This window comes from Notechis scutatus, chromosome 5 (assembly GCF_049901735.1).
Source record: "Notechis scutatus isolate UNSWTSFEM ecotype Mainland chromosome 5, rNotScu1.2, whole genome shotgun sequence".
In the NCBI taxonomy this organism is placed as follows: Eukaryota; Metazoa; Chordata; class Lepidosauria; order Squamata; family Elapidae; genus Notechis; species Notechis scutatus.
Window position 1 is genome coordinate 39,777,925 of NC_142013.1, and position 24,031 is coordinate 39,801,955.

Sequence of the window (24,031 nt, forward strand, 5' to 3'; positions counted from 1 at the left end):
CCTTCATTTGTGGTTCGTAAGGGAAGACTACATGCACTATGTATTTCCTAGTATAAAGCAAGCAAGTATAATTCAATCAGTGAGCTCAAAAAATCAGATATTTCAAAATCTGTGTTTCAGTACAAAGTTAGTGCAAACGGAGGAATTGCCATTTTAAACTTCATTTTTAATTGAGAGATCTATTACAAGATCATAAAAAAGAGTCTATTACATAAGCAAAATTCATTCCTGCAACCTGTTGGGCAAGCATAATTCTTTCACTAACACATTATAAAACTGATTCTTGGCTTCAGCTGAGGCACTAATGTGTGAAGGAATTTAAGCCCTTTTCTGTACTAAAAAGTGCCTCCTAAATGGGATTTTTCAACAATTGCATCAGAAATCTATATCCAATATTATTTCTGATTGTCTACTATAGTCAATATAGAAAAAGAAAAATTTTATTTTATCCTTCCTCGTTTGATCTCTTGCCTGTAAATCCTTAGATACATTCCAAAAAGACTTTAATGCCAAAATTTGACCTATTCTTTTTATAATTACATCGACTAGAATTCTGCTATAATGATGCCCTCAAGGATTAGAATCCTTGAGATACTTAATTGATGTACATGTACAAAAATGCTTTTGCAGTTCTGGAGCAATAATATAAGAACAAGATAAGATAAGATAAAGGTTATCAATGTAAAGGTTATCTTATCTTGTTCTTATATTATTGCTCCAGAACTAACCTTTATCTTATCTTTCTTCTGTGAATACACTGGCACACATTAAAAAATGAAATTCTGATTCCCACTCTCAAAAGTGTGTGTATGTGTGTATGTATATACATACATACGTACGTACACACACACACACACACACACACACATTCTTTTGTGGGCAGGAATCAGAATTCCATTTGTATACAAACACAAACACACACACACATATTAATCACATACCATTTAGAATACATAGCGGAAAAAACAGTCTTGAAAGTTAACAAGATTGGTACTATAGGGTATGAAGCTATTACAGAGTCTAGTTCTGCTTCAGATACCATGAAGCCTCCTCCCAGAAGGTAACCAAAAAAACCAGTCATGGAGAGGATGTGTAAGTGTCCCAGACAATACTGTGGACCCTGGTCAAGCATCACTTATATGCTATGTCCTGGATAGTGGGAAGTGAACTTCCAATAATCTTTTCTGCTATCTCACCTCTTTGAAGTCTCTGTTTCTGTCTGAAATAGTAATACCTCCAAACCACACAGTAATATAATTTGACAGGATGCTTTCAATCGTCCCTCTATAGAAAGTGGTAAGGATACTGGAAAGATCATATGACGCAGAAAATGCTGGTGCTGTTGTGCCCATTTCACCAGTGACTTACTGTTGAGTGACCAAACTAACCTTATCAGCTGCATACCCAAAAACGTGATTCTATTAACCATGTCCACAGTTGAATGTTGTACAGAGGTGTATGGTTATGCCTGTCTTTTCTAAAATTGATAATGATCACTTTTATTTTTCCTACATTTAAAACCAGGCTGTTTTTATTCCACCAGTTCATCAAAACCTATATATTTCACTATATATTCAATATACTCAAGAGTTCTGTTAAAAGATTTCATAGTATCTATAGGCATGAGTGCCGTATTAGAGAATATTGTAGATTTAAAACAGTAAAGACCAACATTGGAGTATGCTTTTTGATTCAAGCAACACATCTAGAAGTACAATGCAGTTTTATAAGTAACAAGATAAGTTTCATTTTAAATGTATACTTCAGTGTACTTGGAAACAAAAAATATTGTGCTTCATCACAGATCATTTGAAACAAGTTAAGTAAGAAGCACAGTTCCATTTAATACTACCAGCTCAATTTTTATCCTTAAATTTCAGGAATGAGATTACTTTCTGTAGTACCAGAAATCAATTTTTCCTATTGGAGTTTTAATATGTTAACTGAGAAAAAATGCTTACAGCAATATTCTGTGAATTACAGTTAGAAAATTAGTTGTTTCTTTGCATCTATATGTTAATTCAGGTTTATTAATGTTTTAAGTACTCTTTTTATTGTACTTTTTTGGCAGATGCTGGTTTTGCAGTTACAGCCATCTCCCGCACACCTGGAGTGACCTATAATGAATCATTTGACTTACAATGCATTATCAAGCCGCACTATCCTTCATGGGTGCCAGTATCCGTGACTTGGCGTTTTCAACCAGCTGGCAGCACTGAATTTCATGATTTGGTCACCTTTACTCGTGATGGAGGAGTTCAGTGGGGTGATAAATATGTTGGATTCCGAACCCGAACAGCCATTGAGAAAGCAGAGTCCAGCAACAATGTACGCCTGAGCATCAGCAGGGCCAGTGACACAGAAGCAGGCAAATACCAGTGTGTGGCTGAGCTGTGGCGCAAGAACTACAATAGCAGCTGGACCCGATTGGCAGATAGAACCTCCAACCTGTTGGAAATCAGGGTCTTACGACCTAGTAAGTATGCTGGCAGTATTGCCAAGGATTTAATGGAACGGTTTAAGGATGAAAACTTGCCATTCTATCAGCTTGCCACTCATCATTTATAAGGTTTGCGTTTCCAAATGTTTCCCCCCACCCCTTTGGATCAATGCAAGATGGCCGTTTTTAAATTTTGTGGTACTGCCTTAAATCTGTGTGTTCTCAAGAATGTACATACCATCAGAAATGTAACAAATTCTCTTTCAGTTTCCATGAAGTTATCATTGAAGAGAAGTCACTTTATGAGGAAATAGGGTTGTTATGGGTACCAGAGCACTGCTAGAATTAGCAAAGAAAGTTGAGCCTAAACTAAAAGTAAGACATTAACAAGAATTGAAGTTATATTCTCCGTTCACAGCTGTTTATCAACTTTTGCTTGTATCTCAGATCGGGTTTTTTTTAAGTAAAAAGATCTGTCAATGTAAAGCTGAAGACAAATTATTGAGTACAGATGGCGTGGGCTTATGTCCATTTGTTTAGTGACTATTCAAAGTTAATTCAAAGGCTGAAAAAATATACTTATGACCAGTTCTTGAAGTTCTGGCTGTTGCAAACCCCTGCAGTCACATGATTATAATCAGGTGCTTAGGTAGCTGTCTTGCATTTACAGCATTGAGCTGTGATCATGTGATTGATTGGAATTTGTGACCTTCCCTACCACCTTCCAGAAACAAACTCAGTAGGAAAACTGGCAAGTAAGGTTTCAAATTGTTTTTCCTACCTTTTCTTCCAGGAAGTCTGAGATCTTTGTTGAGGTAATTCCCCGTTAGGAGAATGAGCGCATACAGGGAGACGTATTTGAGAGGAGTGTTTGAATAATACACATACAGCACACAGATACACTGTACAGTAAATGTAGGTTTTTACTTCCAGAAACGTTAAGCAAAGTCCAAAATAAGCAATCCAAAGTCATTCACAAGTTAAATCAGTCAGTTTTCAATCCAGGGATAATCCAAATATCAAAGTCCAGTGTAAAAAAACAGTTCAGTAACAGACTTAAATTAAATCCAGTAATATCAGTCAATTAGAAGAAATGGAGGAACGGCAATACTTTCCAACAGAAGGAAACAGAGACTGACTCACACTCTCTTCTGAGACTAAGACTAAACAACCCAGGTTTCTGGCTCCATTTTATGGCCATTTGAGAAACCACACCTAATTACAGTTTTGCATTTTCTTAAAGATACAGTTTTAAAATGTTTATCCTGGTTTATATATTTCTAACCCAAATAGCTGTTAGGTGACTCATATTCCTAACAATCTTGTATTCTGTAGTCTCCCTCCTGCCCACCCTCAGCCTCCATTGGTTCTCCCAGGCCTTCTCTAACCCACCCATGGCTGCTGCCAGCCCACCTGCACTCCATAGTGCCTGCATCCACACCCCCGCTTCTTGCCTGAGACGCCCTCCTTTTCCCATTTAATGACCTATGCAGTGTTAGATTATGACAGCAATCAGGATTGCCATACTTGCTGTCATTATATACAATTGTGCTTTATGTTCGCATTGTTTATCAACAGCAATCTTGGTCCCAGTTGCCATTGTTACCCAAGGACTACCTGTACATACATACATATATACATATATACATATATGTACTTGTGAATACATGTATTTCATGCATCTTATTTTTGCATCTAGTGGGCATTACATAATGATTAAAAATTATCTTCCTTAAAAAGTCTGAAAAACTTACTTCAGAAAACATCTGAGATCATTTTTATAGTCATAAAAATGTATTGCTATATAGCTTTCTTTCAGAACTTGAAAAAAGAATATGCAAGAACAGATTTGCATGGTCCCTGTATAAAAACATCAATCAAGAAAAAAAAATTCCATGCATGTGGAATAATTTAGACTGAAATTAGTGTTTGGAATTACATTTAGAAAGATTCTGTATGTTTACAACAATGTAAACAAGTAAGGTTATAGGGCAACATTGTAGTTGTTATACTCAAAAAGGAGGCACAAGTATGTTATTCAAGAAGAGCTTTCTTCAGGCATAAATTGTTGGCTAAATTCCAACATCAGTCAGTAATTCTATTTATCTAGCTCATTCCATCTCATTTAAGTTGGATAATATTTTAGTGAATTATATCTACTATAGTAGTCTCATTTCTGTGTCTCAGACTCATATGTGTGCCTGGAACATATCATTTTTGTCTTTTTGTTGCAAAAACAAATGCTTTACTTCAGTATTTGTTCAGTATGTAATCCCTTGATGCCGTTATCTTCTATTTATTCACCATTTTCAATCTCCTTGGAGCACCTAAGAAGGTTTGGATGTTAAAATCACTATAATTTTGTAAATGGGGATCAATATTAACACTTTTTTAAAAGCATAGGCATTTTTATCATAGTTTTTATTGCTAGTTGTAGTTGTAATTGGCAAACAGTTCTTAAATTCAAAGTGCTGTATTTTGTACAGGCCTATAAATAATGTAAGGTAGTACTTACATCTAGTCAGTTTCAATCCTCAGAGCCCTGAAATATGTTTAGTCCTGTTAGATGCAATAATGACTGAGCTGTGTTACAATAGATTGTGCTAGTAAAAACAGAATCCCAAAGTCTACTGACTATAGATTGCATACAAACAGAAAGCAAATCCTTCTAACACTAAAGAGGTTAATAAAACATTTGCAGGAAAACCACCAAACTCAAGAAAGCACTAAGGACTCCAAAGCAATATATGCTGAGTTGCAATTAGCAAATAGGATATTTTAAGAATGTTAAGACCAATACTTTGTTTTTAGTGTTATACCTAAGTTCATACCATAGTACTTTCTCATGGAAGCTTTCCCATGCCAACCAAGGCGTTTTTTTCAGAAGATAAAAGGTTCAGACTCAATTCTTGTTAAATAAATGGAAATCAGAATATTTTCTTAATCTACCATATTAATAGATCCTGCTATAACATGATACAATGAATAGTAGTCTCAAATTGAAATCACAAAGAAAAACGTCTTGTTGAATATAATATTAGCATTGCAAAAGTCTTTGGCTAATGTTTTTCCATCTTATCTTAGAGGTGGCCACAAAGGCAAAATTGGAAGCTTTTACTTCCATTTTTTTGTAATGACTTCTCTTTAAATATAATCTAAGGAAACAAGTTCACTATGGTATAACCAATGAGCAAACTCACTATGATACTCCATAACTTTTTTTTCTGAATACAGAATACAAAATAACAAAATATTGATGGGATCTTTGCGGTCTTCTAGTCCAACCTCTACTAGCTACATTTTGTCTGTTTGATTAAAATGATAAAAGACAGTTGATTTAAAGCATGTGAAAGTATTTGATCTCCTGAAAGTAAAGCTATACTGAAAAAATAATTTATGTAACATTAAATAATAGTTCAACTTCACATTTAAATGAGATCACTACTTCTCTTAATAAAGACATCTAAGATGGCTGACATCATTTACTGAAAGCAAAGGAAATTAAATCATCTTGCTTTCCAGTAAGCCAAATATGCTAATAAAGTAGTCTAAGCTTCCCCAGTTTCATCTAAAAAAATAATAATAATTCTGAAGTTTTGATGAATTTGGTAATAGAGGTCATATTAAGACATACAAAAAAAATAGAAGAAATTTTAGGATGGCACGTTCCATATTTATTAGTTCTGTTGATTACCTCACTCTCTTGAAATATATTTTCAAGTTGAAATGCATGACACGAACTGAAGTAAATATGTCTGAGTGCCTCAAACAAAGACAGCAAACTTACTTCTAGTCCTACTGTCACATGACATATGGCTGTGTTGCAGACTACTGAACAGAAATATTTATGCATAACCTCTAGTAAAGAACCTTACTGTCTGATTTGTGCATCTATCAAATTGCTGCAGGCTTGTGGTATATTTTCAAATATGATCTGCATTAAGTGCTGAAATGTTGGAAGTAGTTACAAATAAGAAATGTCTCCATTTTGAACTTTTGTGGCCCTTATTTTTACTTGAATAATGAAGAGATGGTGTTGGTTGGTTTTGCATCTGTAAATATTCCAGTCCTTTTTATAAACTATCAAAACATATAAGACTCCTTCAGATTGTGAGTAGAAACCAGAAAAACAGAGTTGGAAGGTACCTTGGAGATCTTCTAATCCAACCCCTACTCAGGCAGGAAGTCCTATACCATTTCAGACAAATAGTTGTCCATGCTGTTCTTAAAAACTTCCAGTGTTGGAGCATCCACAAGTTCTGGAGGCAAGTTGTTCCACTGATTAATTGTTCTAACTGTCAGGAAAGTTCTCCTTAGTTCTAGGTTGCTTCTCTCCTTGATTAGTTTAGATCCATTGTTCTTGTCCTGCCTTTGGCTGCTTTGGAGACTAAATTGTCTCCCTCTTCTTTGTGGCAACCCCTTAGATATAGGAACATTGCTATCATGTCACCCCTAGTTCTTCTTTTCATTAAACTAGACATACCCAATTCCAGCAACTGTTCTTTATATGTTTTAGCCTCCAGTCCCCTAATCATCTTAGTTGCTCTTCTGTGCACGCTTTGCCTCAAGTCTCCACATCTTTCTTACATTGTGGCAACCAAAACTGGATGCAGAATTTCAAGAGTGGTCTTACCAAGGTATTATAAAGTGGTATTAATACTTCATGTGATCTTGATTCTATCCCTCTGTTAATGCAGATTAGGAATGTATTGGCTTTTTTGGCAGTTGCAGCATACTGCTGGCTCATATTTAAGTGATTATCCACTAAAGACTTCAAGATCCCTCTCATATCCCACAACGTATGTGTGGTATAAAATATGTCTGTTAAATATTAAAAATTTGATCTAGAAATCTCCTCTCTTATACTTCTTTTAAAATATATGATACTTAAATAGTTAAATTAACTAACCTGGAAAGAAGCACACTTGGTTAAGCTGCAATTGGCTTATAAGTTTACTATTCGATTGATTTAAAGCAAAAGATGAAATACAGATAGCAGAGAAACCTTAAGAAATTAAAAAAAAAAACTTGATCCAAAAGTCTCAAATTGCTTGCTTATGTTCTCATATCTTGCCCCAACAAGTGGTTTACTTTAGTGCCTCCAAAACAGACTTTTTCTCCCCATGAGAACATTAATTGGGAGAGAGAGTCTTTGTGGCTTCCTTTCTAATTTACAGACAGCTATTTCAATTAAATCAGCTTTGGTGGAAGTGAAGTAGTGTGCTCAGTGACCTAAAAACTTTAAATGCTGTTCATTATAATGAAGAGGAAAGACCAGAGATGTGTGCCTTGGTAATACACTATAATAATCAATTACTATTTTCTCAGATACCAGTTTAGATACAGATACAAATGAAGTAAGTACCGTAAAAATAAAATATATTCTGTAATTTAGGAAAATAACTTTTGAATATTTTGATACATCTTAACAGCGAACTGTAACCGGATAAGTAAAATATCTTTCACCATCATTCCAGGATTAATAATGTTCCCACCTATTACTATAAGTCATGATGAGCATTTTAAGTATTCCTAGAATTCATTGAACAGAAATGTCATGAAGCCCTGTTGCTATTCAAATGTAAGCATCCATATAGATACACTAACACATCCAATTGTAGTAATTCCTATTGACACACATGTAAAAGCTTTCCAGTTTTAGATACGTGGAGAAAAATGTATCTATAAGGAAACCCGGATATAATTGAAAAACAGCCAAGAAGTGGTACTTAATCATTAAATTCAGTCTCTACATCAGGATGTGGTTTGTAGCTAATAGAAAGACAGTTCAATCTATAAAGGTGGCATTGAAAGTCATGGGCCAATGAACAGGCAAATTGATTGAAACTGAAATAAAGAGGAAAAACAGTTAGATGCTGTAGGTTAAAGAAGATCAACAGCTTTTGGTGGTGTGTGTAGAACTTTTGGCTCGAGACAGTTTTTTTTCCCCAGGTAGCTCAATTTTTTGAGTAATTAGTTTCTAAAGCTTGTGGGTCAGACATTTTATCTGTTTTGGAACCATTATCCTAATGTTCTTAAATCACCATCCAGTTTTGGTGCAAGATAAATTGGTATAAATGTATTCAATAAAACAAAAATATAAACCAAACAACCAAACCAAACAATCAATAAAAATAATTAATTAGAATAGTCGGGACTTGCAACAACTTCATGTTTCCTTTTCAAATAAGGTCATCTACTTTATATAGAACAGATTTAGTCTCCTGGACAGAGAGCTATATCTAGAAAGATGTGTAAACCCTTCTGAGTATATCATCCTGTCTGCATTTTTAAAACATAGATTGCTCCTTTTCTCCAGGTCAGTGCATGCATATATAGCAAAATCCTCTCAGGAGAGTTTTTTCTTTATTCTGCTAGTTCTGTGGGAAGAGTAACTCAAACAAGCAAATATATTCTGGAATATTTTGAAACAAAATTGTATAGTAAGTAAAACATTTTATTTTTGTGACAGGAAAGTGGGAAGTCAAAAACTTAAACTTAAAACAGAATTCTACAAAAAATTACATATGAAAATAATTGAATTGGACAATGCTAATATAGTTATGATGGGAGATTTTAATGGAATTGTAGACAACAAATTGGATTATAGAGCACAGAAAACAACAAAGCAAAACAGAAAGACTCTCCCTAAATCTTTTTTTAAAATGGTAGATGAAATAAACTTAAAAGATACATGGAGAGAAAGAAATGCTAAAACTAAACAATATACTTTCTATTCAAATAGACACTTATCATGGTCCAGAATAGATATGATATGGATGTCAACAGAATTAATACCTAACATTCAAGAAATAAATATTGAAACAAGTACTTGGGCAGATCACAATCCAATGACAATTAAATGGAAAGGACAAAAAAGAAGATCTAGATGGACGTTAAATAATACTATTTTAAAGGAAAAAGACTTTACACGGTGGATGGAGAAAGAATTGGCCTTTTTCTTTAGAGAAAATAAAAAAGAAGATACATCCATTCAGAATGTATGGGACACAATGAAGGCATATGCTAGAGGCTTGATAATAGACTATACAAGGAAAAGAAATACTGTGAAAAGGCTAGCCTCTAAGGCCCTAGAGGATGAGCATAAAAGACTTGAAAAAGAGCTACAGAAAATGCCACAGAAAAAGGACATCAAGTTAAAAATGGATATAATTAAACACAAAATGGGTCAAATAGAAAAAGAAGAATTAGCACAGAAAATTAGAGGTGCTAAACAGAACTACTTTGAAGATGCAAATAAACCAGGTAGATGGTTAGCATATAAATTGAGAAAGGAGAAAGAATCAAGGAAAATATTGCAATTAATAGATGACCAAGGCCAAGTTTGCCATGGTAGCAAAGAGAAGAAGAAAATCATTCGAGACTTCTATGGGAAATTATATATGCAAGAGAATATTGATGAAGAGAGAGTTAAGCAGTACTTACAGAATGCTAATTTACCTCAGATACCTAAAGAGACTGAAAAAATGTTAGAAAGCAATATAACGATGATGGAGTTAACTGAAGCACTCAAGAAGCAAAATAATGGAAAGGCACCAGGCCCAGATGGACTTCCGGCAGAATTTTATAAAACATTACAAGAATCGTTGAATCTTCCATTGCTAGAAGTTATGAATGAAGTTATGTTAAAGAAGAAGAAACCTAAATCATGGTCAGAAGCCTATATTACACTTATTCCTAAAGAGGAGGCCGACCCATTACAAATTAAGAACTATAGACCCATTTCTTTACTAAATGCAGATTACAAAATCTTTGCTTCAATATTGGCAGAAAGACAAAAAAATATTTAAATAATTTTATCCATCCTGATCATAATGGATTTCTGCCAAAGAGACAAATTAAAGACAATATGAGAGTAATCTTGGACACCTTGGAATACTACGAGGCACATCCTGAAAAACAAATGGCTCTGATATTTCTAGATGCACAGAAGGCATTTGACAATGTGAATTGGCAATTCATGTTATTACTGTTGGAACAGATGGGTTTTGCTAGAAAATTCATCCAAGCAATAGAAGCTATATACTATAAGCAAACGGCAAAGGTAATGATAGAGGGAGAGCTGACAGGCTCTATTAATATAAGAAAAGGAACAAGACAAGGGTGCCCACTATCACCTTTGTTGTTTGTGTTAACTTTGGAAGTGTTAAACAGAAATATTAGAGATGAAAATAATATAAAAGGAATAAAAATCAAAAAGGAAGAATTTAAGCTGCAAGCATTTGCGGATGATCTGGTTTTCATCTTAGAAGACCCTTTAGAAACAGCATCAAAATTGATAGAAAAGATAGAGACATATGGAAAGGTGGCTGGTTTGAAAATAAATAAAGATAAGACAAAGATTTTGACAAAGAATATACTATTAAGACAAAAGGAAGAACTGGCAGACCTACTGAAAATTCAAGTCACAAATAAGATCAAGTATTTGGGGATATATTTGACAGCAAGATGTAGTACATTAAAAGAGAATAATTATATTAAACTTAAACAGCACATAGCACTAGATTTGGCAAAATGGGAAAACTTACAATTCTCACTAATAGGGAGAATCTCAACAATCAAGATGAATATATTACCCAGAATTTTATATCTGTTTCAAACAATTCCAGTTAGACTTGGAAAAGATTATTTTGAAGATTTAAATAAAATTGTATTGAAATATATATGGCAAGGTAAGAAAGCGAGAATAAAGTTAAAACTTTTGCAAGATGCTAGAATAAGAGGAGGATTTGGTTTGCCTAATTGGGAATTGTACTACCAGGCTACAAATCTGATGTGGGTTAAGGAATGGATAACACTAAGAAATGCTAGATTGTTGACATTAGAAGGACATGATCTGTTGTTGGGGTGGCATGCTTTTTTATGGTACAAAGGAACTAAAACACAGGGGTATTTTAGAAGACATTATATACGTGGTTAAACTGGGAGAAGGTTAAAAGACAATGTTATTTGAAAATTCCAGTCTGGTTATCGACTATTGAAGCATTTTTGTATCCTATAATATACAAAAAGGGACAAACAGTTAGATATGGTGAAATATTGAATGAAAAGGGTGAACTTAAATCTATGCAAAAACTAGAGGAACAAGGTATGAAGATGAATTGATTTTCATATGCGCAAATACATTCAAGGTATGATAAAGATTCTAAAGCAGAAGGTTTCTATGATAAATTGACTGACTTAGATAAGATTTTGACAGGTACTGATGAAAAGGTGATTAAACAATTGTATGGATATTTATTAGAAATTAAACTAGAAGAACAACAAGTTAAAGAAACTATGATTGCTTGGGGGAAGAATTTTGGATATGGGATTGATTTAGATAAATGGCAAAAATTGTGGTCTCAAAATTATAAAATGACAATGTCAACAGCATATAAAGAAAATTTGTATAAGATGTTTTACAGGTGGCATTTTCCCCCGACAAGAATAGCAAGAATGTTCAAGAATAAATCCAAAAAATGTTGGAAATGTCATCAGACACCTGGCTCATTTTACCATATGTGGTGGACTTGTGCGGATGCCAAAAAATACTGGACTAAAATCCACATGTGGTTGGAGAAAATGACGAAAAAACATAATGACTTGAAACCAGAGATATTTTTATTGGGAATTTTACCTGAAATATATAGTAAAGACTTGAAAAACTTAAATCTTAATTTTTTAAACATCTCAATATAGATGAACTGGAATATTATAATTAAGATTGAAAAGAAAATTTGTTTTGGTAGAAAGTAAGAAAAATATGTGTGATGCCCATTGGAATTTTTAATGTATTTATATAAGTAATGCTTCTGGTGACATTAGAAGTGTGCTGGTTGGGAAATACATAGATATGTGTTTTTGTATGGAGTTGATGTTATGTTGTCTGCATACCAAAATGATTTGCAGTGAATGTTATGTAGATTGCATGATACAACAAGGATATCATAGACCAAAGTAATTGAATTAATGTATCAAAACTAATGTATTGGGAAAGAGAAGGAATGGTTGCAAGTTAGCAATATAAATATATAAACTCGAGCAAGGTTCCAACATGCATCACACATGTTTCTCCATTGAGCTGCTCCGAGCATCCAGAGAGTGGGAGGTGCTTAGTCTTTGCTTGGATAGACTGGGCTTATTTGAATAGGACGCTGTTACTCCTCCCTGGCTCCTGCCTAGCGTCCCCCAGTTTTAGTTCAGTCTTATCCTTGTCTGGAGCAGGAATATTTCAGGTTTGATTAGTTAATCAATATTCTAAATTCTTTCTCAATTCCGACAGCAAATTGGTAAAAAAGGGGAAGCTGTCAAATTGAAGCAGATCGCTTTGGCGATCAGCCCAATTGCCGCCCACAGCGATCGTATTTGGCCGTTTGTTTTTTTGGCAGCTGTGCTTTCCCCAGAGATCGCGGTTTGCCACTCTTTGAATTGTTTTTTCTGTTTTGCCATTGCGATTCGAAATTTAAGCCGCTTTTAAGATAACATGCTCATTCAGTTCCTAATTATTTTTTGCCAGCAGCGTTTCCTCCCCTAGGATTTACAGGGGCGGGGGGGTTGGAGCCCTCCTTGTCCCTTCCTTATCATTTCAGTCCAACAGTATCGATTTTTTGGTTGGTGCCTTTTTTTTATAAACAATTAAGGTTGTAGCAGTGTTGGCACCAAAACAAACAACCGGCTGGAGCCGTTTAGAGTTGAGCAACGGTCATTTTGGCATGAAACTTACTGGACTTCGCCATTTTATCCACGTTGCATCGTGTGGCCGTATTCCTGAATTTTACTTTTCCTGTGAGAGGCTTTAATTTCTTCAAAGCTTAACGCAGCTTATAAGGAGAACTAAAATTTGTAGCTCCCTTTACTCCAGTTTTGGGGAGGTATAAGTAAAGATTTGTTGGCTGCCCTCACAGTGAACAATCAAACATATGTATGTATGTATGTATGGTATTCAGCTTTGTTCGGGTATTTTCCCACGTCATTATAGTTGTGCTTTTAAAGTTGTAGCAACATTTCGGCAGAATCTCATCTGTCATCATCAGGCTTCTGTATTGTGTTCGTCAGACGAAGCCTGATGATGGCAGATGAGATTCTGCCGAAACGTTGCTACAACTTTAAAAGCACAACTATAATGATGTGGGAAAATACCCGAACAAAGCTGAATACCATACATGTAAGTACCGCAAAACTTAAGAATGTGTGTGTGTGTGTGTACTTAGCAGTACCAGGCCACATCAGCCTGATCAGTCAGCTGCTGAAGGTCTGTGGTTGTTGTTTTTCTTGAATTGACCTGGCATTGATCATTATCAAATTAGACCATTTGTAAATAATAATTTTTATTGACTTTTTTTTGCAAAAAAAATAATTCATTAACATAAACATCAAATAATTTTTATAAAAGGGGGGAGTGAAAGTAGAGATAGGGTCTCTTGCCCCTGTGGTGGTGCAGGACCCGGGACGTGCCAACAATCCATATATAGATATACAATCCATATATAGGGTCCCTCGAAGGCCGCAGAGAAAGATGCTAACCGATGCCAGAAGGCGCTGGAAAAGCAAATTGAGAAACACTCTAAAGAGGCTGAAAGAACTTCCCAGCCTCCTCCCCCAGCCCCAATATCCCAGCCCCAACAGCCACCAGCAGCCTTAGATCTGTCCATGCCTCACAGGCCAGCTAGCACTTTACAGGCCTCACCAAGCATAAATATCCTGAGGCAAGCCCCCGAGGTGACCTTCACTCCAACAGCGACTGGCCTACGACAGGAGGAGTTTCTGCCAGATAAGATACCAGAAACTATGAAAGCATGGATGGAGCTTGCAATCCGCAGAGGAATCGCAGCCGGGGTCCAACAATCCTTGATGACCAGAAAGATACCAGTATCGGAATGTGACTTTCAAGTCAGTAAGATCTCTATGCAGAATTGACCTACATTATCCTCAGATACCTCCTCAAGGGGAGTCTTCTTTCATTTCACATATGCATCCAGACATACAGGAGGAGGGAGAAGGTGAGCCCCAGATGGAGCAATTAGACACAGTATCAGTTCCAGATAGTGAAGTCCCCTTGGAGGAGGAACCCCTAGAAAGAGGCATGTCAGAGGACAAGGACATCAAGCCAGACAAACACACCTTTACAGGGCTATTTTGTCCACAGCTTTTCAAATCTCTTCTTTTCAATGCCAAAACCACAGCTCGCCTTGAAAAATCTCTTTCCGTTCTTCAACCAGAACCTCAGGAGGAATCGGAGGATTTGATTTTCTCCCAACCTGTTAACGAGGTTGAGGTTATTCTGGTTCCACAAATGTTTTCAGACCTCATCCAAAAACAGTGGACCTCAGCAGCGGTGTATCCAGCCCCTCCTAGCTTTGATAAAAAATTCTTTAATTTAGATTTTGGATTTTCTAATTCCTTGAATACCCCTGAAGTAGATGAACCAGTGGTGGCCTTAGCATCCTCCTCCACCATTCCCACAGAAGCAGAGGAGGCCCTCAAACCAGAGGAGAAGAAAGTTGAGATAGCACTACGAAAGGCGCATCAGTGTGATGCGTGGGCCATAAGGGCGGCAACAGCCGCATCCTTCTTCACCAGAACCTCACTCAGATGGCTATGTTACCTGAGGGACACCATACCAAATTCTAATGTTAGGGCACACCAGGACATCGGCAAATTAATTGCGGCCGCAGAGTTTTCTGCAGATGCTACATTTAATTCGGTCACGTTTTCAGCTCAAGCCATGGCATCACAGGTTACGGCCCACCAACTGCTATGGTTTAGACATTGGCAAGCTGATATCAAACACAAATGGAAACTCGCTTCTTCCCCAATTTCGGGTGATAAATTGTTTGGTGCTGCCCTGGATCCGCTTCTAATTGAGACCAGAAGCAAGAAGAAGATTCTGCCCTCCAGAATCGAAGATTCTTCGCTCTTCATGTCGTCGCTCTGACAGCAGAGTTTTTCAGCCCTTTCGGAGAGGCTCCTTTTGTCCCTATTATCAAGGCCCATTCTCCCCCAGATTCCAGAGACCTCCAACATATAGGGGAGCCCAGCAGTCAGATAGATCAGAATTCTCTGACAGACCTTGCAGGGGTGGACAAACGAAGCGATTTTTCAGGGGAACTGGAAACAGAGGTTTTCGCCGTCCAAGATAAATACAGGGATCTCGCTCCCATTGGAGGACGATTAAGGCTGTTTGCAGACCGATGGGACTCATCCACATCGGATTCCTGGGTTCATGACACCATCAGATTTGGCCTGGCTCTGGAGTTCTCCTCCACACCCCCGACCTTTTTCATGAATAGTCCTATCTCCAGAGATCCGGTTAAAAGGAAACTGATGGAGACAGCAATCAATCACTTACTAGAAATTAAGGCCATCCAACCAGTAACCCAGGATCAACATGGACAAGGATTCTATTCCGTTCTTTTTGTAGTTTCCAAAAGTTCGGGGGGAGTGGAGGGCAATCCTAGATTTAAAACTTCTCAACCGTACTCTAGTCTACCGTAAATTCAAGATGAGTACGTTGCAATCCATTCTCCTTAGCATAAGAAAGGGTGATTTTTTGACTTCCATCGATTTAACAGAGGCTTATCTTCACATACCAATTAGACCTTCTCATTCCAAATTTCTCAGATTCTGCTGCAACAACCAACACTTCAAATACGTTGCCCTGCCTTTTGGGTTGTCATCGGCCCTTAGGACTTTTACAAAAGTTCTGGCAGCTCTGGCTGCACACCTTAGGAACATTCCAGTTAGACTCCAGTGCTACCTGGATTACATTTTGATTTTGTCATCCTCATCCAGGCAGGCAGAATTAGATACCTAAATTACATTGCGAACCCTTCAACAACGTGGGTTTTCCATTAATTGGGCAAAGAGCCATTTGTTTCCCTCAACCCGTTTATCTCACCTTGGCTCGATAATAGACACAGTAGAAGGAAGAGTGTTTCTCTCCCCTGAGAGACAGGAGAGCATTAAAACCTTAGCTCAGTCTATCAGAACCCTCAAACAGGTTCCTCTAGCCTATTTGTCTAAGCTACTGGGAAAAATGATCTCCTGTATTTCTATTGTTCCTTGAGCTCGATTCCACACTAGATCGCTCCAATGGTACCTACTTCCATTCCAAAGATCGAAACTAAGCAATTCCAGGACCAGAGTGTTAGTTCCTACAAAAGTCCGGCTATCTCTACACTGGTGGACGGCTCCAGCCATCAACAAGGGATGCCCGCTGAAAGAACCCCAAAGACATCATAACCACGGATGCCAGTCTGTTCATATGTGGAGCTCATTTCCAGTCCCTCTTGGCTCAAGGGCGTTGGTCAACTGCAGAGCAATCGAACAGCATAAATTGGTTGGAGCTCAGGGCAGTCCACCTGGCCCTTTGCAGTTTCCTTTCACATATTCAAATTAGACACATACTTATCCTGACCGACAACGTCACGACAAAAGCACATATCAACATACAAGGGGGGATCCACTCAAAACACCTCATGTGGGAAGCAGAGAGACTGTGCCGTTGGGCGGAAAGGAACTTAACCTCTATCAGAGTGGAGCATATTTCCGGCCTAACAAACACACAGGCAGACTGGCTAAGCAGGGCCACGATCAACCAATCAGAGTGGCGTCTGCATCCGGACCTGTTTCAGGAAGCAGTTCAGAGATTTGGTCTTCCAGTTATAGATCTGTTCGCTTCTCCCCTGAACTCGCAGCTCCCGAGATTCTTTCCAAGATACCCATCCCAGGGGGCAGAGAACGTCAACGCTCTCCGGTGCCAGTGGCCCCGGGGTCTCCTATATGCCTTCCCCCTCTCTCATTGATACCCAAAGTGGTACAAAAACTACTGGATGAGAAAGCGGACCTGATCTTGGTGGCACCCTATTGGCCCAGGAGACCGTGGTTTGCAGATCTCAGGGGCCTGTCCACAGAAGAACCATGGAAAATTCCACCGCACAAAATTCAGCTCATCCAAGGACCAATCCAGCACCCGGACCCTCAATGGCTCCACCTAGCCATTTGGAGGTTGAGCGGCGACATCTAAGAAAGGAGAATTTTTCGGCCAGAGTGATTAATACCATTCAAGTGGCTTGGCACCCTTCTACGAGCTGCATATATAATGCCACATGGTTGGTAGCAATTGTTTTTTCTGAAGTTCTAATTATCCGTTGAAGTCTGTGTCTAGTTTGGTTGCAGAGCCAAACCAGACAGTTATAGAGGTGCAGATGACAGACTCAATAATTCCTTTGTAGAACTGAATCAGTAGTTCTTTGGGCAGTTTGAGCTTTCTGAGTTGGTGCAGAAAAAGCATTCTTTGTTGTACTTTTTTGATGATGTTTTTGATGTTAGATGTTCATTTTAAGTCTTGAGATATGATAGAATCTAGAAACTTGAAGGTCTCTACTGTTAATACTGTGTTGTCTAGTATTGTAAGAGGTGGTTGTGTAAGGGTTTCTCCAAAAACCTACCACCATTTCTACGGTTTTGAATGTATTTAATTCAAGATTGTTCTGGTTGCACCACTAGGCTAGTTGTTCAATCTCCTGTCTTTATGCAGATTCATCGTTGTCTCGAATGAGACCAATCACTGTTGTGTCATCTGCAAACTTCAGTACTTTAACAGAAGGATCTTTTGAGATGCAGTCATTGGTATATAGAGAGAAGTGGAGATAGCACACAGCCTTGGGAGGGGGGCTGTGCTGATTGTACAGGTATCTGATGTGATTTTGCCTAGCTTCACCTGCCGCTTCCTGTCTGTTAGGAAGCTTATGATCCATATACAAGTGTGCTCAGGTACAACTAGCTGATTTAGTTTAGTTAGAAGAATATATGGAATGATGGTATTGAATGCTGAGCTGAAGTCTACAAAGCGGACCCTTGCATGGGTTTTTGGAAATTCAAGATGTTGTAGGATGTAGTGCAGAGTCATATAACAGCATCATTTGTCAATTTATTTGCTTGGTGGGCAAATTGCAAGGGGTCTTAACATCAGGTCCGTGATGGTTTTCAGGTGGGCCAGCACTAGTCTTTCAAAGGTCTTCATAACTACAAATGTTAGAGCAACTGGTCTGAAATCATTCAGTTCCTTGATGGAAGGTTTCTTCGGCACTAGGATGATAGTAGAGCATTTGAAGCAAGAAGGAACACAGCACATTTCTAGTTTCGTACATATATGAAGATTAAATAAAAAAGTAGTAATTAAGTATGAAAGAAACAGGTTGAAATGTTATGTAGAAAGAACGAATGAGGATTAACTGCAAAACAAATACATGATAAGTTGACAGAAAGGAAGATTGAAAAGTTTTGATTATGTGGAGCTGATGAGAGCATGAAAATGTGATGAAACATTGAAAGATAAAATATGTAAAGTAGGAAATAGAACTAGTGGAAGAAAGAATGGTTTACAAGGAAAGAAATTTATAGAGAGATAAAGATAAAGGGAATGGTATACTAATCTAATCTAGTTTTAGCTGTGTTTGATTTTAATTTTATCTAATATGTTTAATTTCTTTGCCTTTTTATTTTTTCTTTGTTTTGCGCTCTATGTAATGTTGCTAACCCTGCAGGGAATTGTGTGATGGTCATGTATGTACGAATACACACACACACACACACATGTATGTATATGCATTAAGTATAATTATATTATGCATAATATAATAGAGGATAGTGTATATATAATATATAACATAATATATATACAATATATATATATATATTATATAATATAATATATGCAGGTTTCTATTCAGTTTCTTAAGATTAAAGTTTTATTAGTCGGCTGCAGAGGTGGTATTCAGCAGGTTCTGACCAGTTCTGGAAAACCAGTAGCGGAAATTTTGAGTAGCTCGGAGAACCGGCAAATACCACCTCTGACAGGCCCCGTTCCCATCTATTCTCTGCCTCCCGAATCCCAGTTGATTGGCTGGGTCTTCTTTTGTTGCCCTGCATAGGAGAACGGAGCTGGAAAGCAGCTTAGTGGGGTGAGGACGGAATGGGATTTTGCAGTAATCTTCCCCAGGAGTGGGGAGGGAATGGAGATTTTACAGTATCCTTCCCCTGCCACACCCACCAAGTCATGCCCACCACGCCATGCCCACAGAACTGGTAGTAAAAGATTTTGAATCCCACCACTGGTCGGCTGCTAATGCGGCATCACCTTTAACTTCTTGGAGAATTATCAGGGTTTGTGGACATGGTTAGACTTCATTAATATATTAATGAATGAAAAAGCATTTTTCTTTTGATATGTGATTCATTTGATTAGTCAGTTATCACATATCCTCAAACTTTTTTGTATTATGATGACCAGAACTGGATACAATATTCCATGGCCTCAGTAGTGCAGTATAAAGCGGTATTATCACTTCTCATGGTACTTGATACTATCCCTCAATGGATGCAGTCTAGGACTGCATTTACTTTTTTGCAACCTCAGTACACTGCTGGCTCACACGTAAGTGGTGGTCCCTAGGACACTTAAGTCTTTCTCACAGTTACTACTGTTGACCCAGGTACTACCTGTGCATTTGGTTTTTGTTGCCTAAGTATAGGACCTTACTTTTCTCACCACTGAATTATACTTTATTATTTAAGGCTCAGTATTAAAGTCTGTCAGAATCATTTGAATCTTGAATTTATCTTCCAAAGTGTTAAGCCCCTTAGCTTGATGTTGTCTGCAAATTTGATGAGTTTGTTTTTGTCTCTTCATCTAATCCAACCCCTTGTTCATTGCAGGATCCATTACAGTACAGCCTTTCTAACAGATGTCCATTCAGCTTCCATTTGAACATTTTTCACCAAGGAGAACTTCTGTCATGTCTTTGCTCTGGCTAACAGCTTATACAGTCACAAAATGTCTTCTGAATGTTAGCCTTCATTGTAGGTCTAAGTCACAGAAATGGATAAGTTGGTGTTGGAGAAATTGATAAGTTGGCGTTCTCCAAGTATCCTTCAGATATTTAAAGATTATTATCATATCTTCCCCTAGCGATATGTTCTGTAAGCTAATCAAACCCATATTCATTATCCATTCCTATAGGGCTTGATTTCCTGAACCTTCACTCTCTGGTAGCCATCCTCTGAGCTCCAATTTGCCTCTGTCCTTTTAAAATGTGCCAGGAATTGGACACAGTATTCCAAATGAGGACCGAGCAGTAGTGAATAGAATGATTTCTTCCTGTGATCTGTACTCTATGCTACTCCAAGTTATCATTTGCCCTTTTAGCAGCCTGCATCACTTGCTGGCTCAGGCTTAACACAGAATGCCATATTGTTTTTACATAGACCACATTTCCTTCTACACTTGTGGCTTATTTTTTTCCTAACCAGATGCAGAACTTGACATTTCTCTATGTTAAATTCCATCTTATTCATTTTTCCATGCAGCTCAAATCTTTCTAGACCATTTTTAATTTGACTCATTTATCTAAATGTTAGCCAAATTTTAACCCCATCATTTTCTTTCACCTTCGGACAAATGAAATCAACAAGAGAGGACAAGATTCATTGACTTTTGACTCTAGTACAGTTGGAGTTCTAACAGATATCTGTTTAATTAAAATATCCTGTGACTATTTGAAAGAATGGTCAAGAGTACCTTCTGTCTGCCCAGGTGGTATATAATAAAATTCCATGGAGATGGCATGTTTGTTTCTATCTCCTTTTTTCCACAAATAGTTTCAAAATGTTCATGTTCCAATTCTGGAATTATTCTCCATTTCTTTACTTACATTAATCACCTTCATTCTTTCTGTTTGGTCTGTTCCTCTACTGACCCGAGTCATGCAAACAGGAGCAGATGCTAGAAACTAGTATGTTTATTACACAACTGTACGTGAATCAAGCAGTTCCCCAAATCAACCTGACAATCCCCATACTTTTCCACAGTTATGCTGGTAAAGTTCAGTCCCAATTTCCCTGAGGACAGTCTCCCTCAAACCACAGGAACATAGTCCCAAGGACAAGGTCCGATATTCACAAGAGCAAGGTCCACAATTCTGCAAAGCAAGAGCACACTCCAGAGTCTACAGAGAAAAGTCCAAAACCTACTAGGCAATAATAAGGTCCAGGATCCACAAGGCAAGAGCAATTCTGAAATCTGCAAGGCAAGAGAAAGGTTCAAAATTCAGAGTAGGGTCCAAAATCCACAGGACGAGAACAAAGTCAAAAGTTCACAAAACAAGGTCCAAAGTTCACAGAGCCAAAGAGAGTATTTTGCAGGAGCAAACAGTTGTTTCTGACAAACAAACTTTCCCTCACACCTGATTTAATCAACCCAAGCCCAGTGTTTCTCATTAGGAGGGGCAAGGTTGCTGCTTCACAAGTAGACTCACCAACTACCTTTATGTTTCCCTACTCTCTGCTCTTTGCATCAGTGGATCAAGCAGGGGTAGCAGCTATTCTTCATCAGAGGCAGTCTTTTGCCACTCATTGCCACTAACTAATCCTCTCCTGCTTCTACTAGTATAGGCAGCTAACCATCTGGCAGCCAATTGGCAGCTGGTCCTCCCATGTGGACCATCCAGATGATTGCTGCCCCTCCCCTGCCAGACAGACTTGGGACTGCATCTTCCTCAGCTCTTGAGCTCTCTGAACATTCATGCTTAACCACCCATGTGATGGCTCCAGTTGCAACTCTTCTTTCGCTTCCAATGGGGCCACCAGAGTTCCTTTTCGATAAATTGTAATCTTCCAGCTCTATGTGCCGTCATGAATATAATTCCACCATATTTCTTTCATATTTGTCTTCCTGAAGGAAAATCTCTCTCTTCTGTTTATTTCCCATGCACTCTTGTGTTGGTTTAGAATCATCTAAGATTCTTCTTAAGTATCACTTCTCAATATCTCTGCTCTACTGTCTTCTAAAATCCGTTCCCATTGTTGACATCCTGCTTCTCACTTGAGTTCTGCTTTCTTAGCTTCATTTCTTAGAGATATGTTCTGTAGACAGAGTATTCTATGAAGATCTGGAGGAATGTTCTATAGACAAATGAGTCAAAAATACAAGTTTTCAGGGGGGGTTTGATGCCTCAGTAAAACAAAATAGTGCATTCCTCAATATGAAACTCATTGTGGTGTCTAGCAGGGAGGTGGCAGAAATTTGGTTTGCAAATGCTTTGCAATCTCAGAATTTGGACAAACTTCTATCATTGAAGGAAACAAATTTTACTATGTGGCAAAGAATTTTACAGAAGAATATTAGGCTATCAAATTGTCAAGTGAAGTGCAATGTTGTATTATAAGACATTGATCTGAATTATACATGCAAGAATATTAGACAATAACTAAAGAAGAACAAATTCACCATTTTGGAATAGCAGCATCAAAGTCCAAATATAAATGCCATGAAAGGGGACTTGAAATGAATAGTTCATGACAAGAAAAACCTCAAATCTTAATGAATTGGCTTGTCATGAAAAGCAATGGTTCAAATTCCTAAATAGTGATGTGAAATAGTGATCACCAATTATAGGTAGTATTTGGTTTGAAGCTTATCTAGGTAAAGATTTTAACTGAATATAAAGGATGATTACTTTTGTTTATGGAATAAATTAAGTGCAGATAGTCCCCAAGGTGTGATAGACCATTTAATGAATATTCAAAGTTACAACCGACCCCTCCAAAAGCTAAACATGACCCCATTTCAAAGTTACAATGGCTGCAACATGCCTGCAACCTTTACAACCCATCACAGCATTCCCCCACCTCTTTCTCCCATCCCATCCTGCCAGAACCCTGCAGAGCTTGGGCTTGCTCTCCACACCCCATCACACCCCATACTTAGTTGGTGAAGCTCTAGGGATCTCAAGTCATGGAAGGAGGGCAATATCCCTAGGCTGCATGGAGGTGATCCAAATGCAGCCACTATTTTTTATTTGTGGGCAGGGACCAAATGATGGCCTCCAGACAAACTGCTTCATTTTGATGCCTTCAAGAAGTCTGTGTAGTCTGGCAGAAGCTTCTGAATGCTACAGAAAGCTTTAGCACTGTGCAGACCTTGTTAAGTCAGTAAAATGAAATAATTTGTCCTTGGGCAACATGGCAGTGACACAAATGAGAGCACCATTTTGTAACCTGGACAAAATGGCCAGTTTTGGAACTCTGCCATGTGGCCATGCATTCTAGCACTTTGGAGGTTCTTCAAAGATGAGTGAGGAGAAGGATATTTGGCCTGGTGGGGTGGGAATCAGGCCTAAACCCTGGGACATCCAGTGGGAATGGATAAAGGCCTGTTGGGTCTCAAGCCACAGGAAATAGAGCATAGGACATCTTGAGGGGGGCTAGGAAAGGCCAGGGCAGGTGGTCCTGGGCCAGTACTAGGCTTCCAATGACCTCTCTCACCCAAGAGGCACCCCACTCTCTGCTTAACAACCTATACATTCATTTAATGTTTCATTGGGGAGATTAGGGATTGGGGGTTTCATTAATTGACACATTTCACCTAACAACTGCCATGATACGCAACAGCAATAGGCCTTATTTGGATTATATGTCAAGGATTACCTGTAGGCAAGCAGTCTCCTTTTTATACATCAGAAGTTCAGCTTGAGCCATTAACATTCACTGACAAAGTTATGCAAAGGTTCAGAAAATCTGAAAGGACTC

The 24,031-nt window shown here is 37.9% G+C and overlaps 1 protein-coding gene across 3 annotated transcripts in view; it reads left to right on the forward strand.

Annotated features, from left to right (window-relative positions):
* The window catches only part of IGSF3 (immunoglobulin superfamily member 3), a 121,796-nt gene that overhangs the window by 76,548 nt on the left and 21,217 nt on the right, over positions 1-24,031 (forward strand). For all 3 annotated transcript variants that reach the window (XM_026664061.2, XM_026664062.2, XM_087966614.1), the window contains one exon: positions 2,072-2,476. In XM_026664061.2, the coding sequence (XP_026519846.1) occupies positions 2,072-2,476 (405 nt within the window). The remainder of the gene's footprint in view (positions 1-2,071; positions 2,477-24,031) is intronic.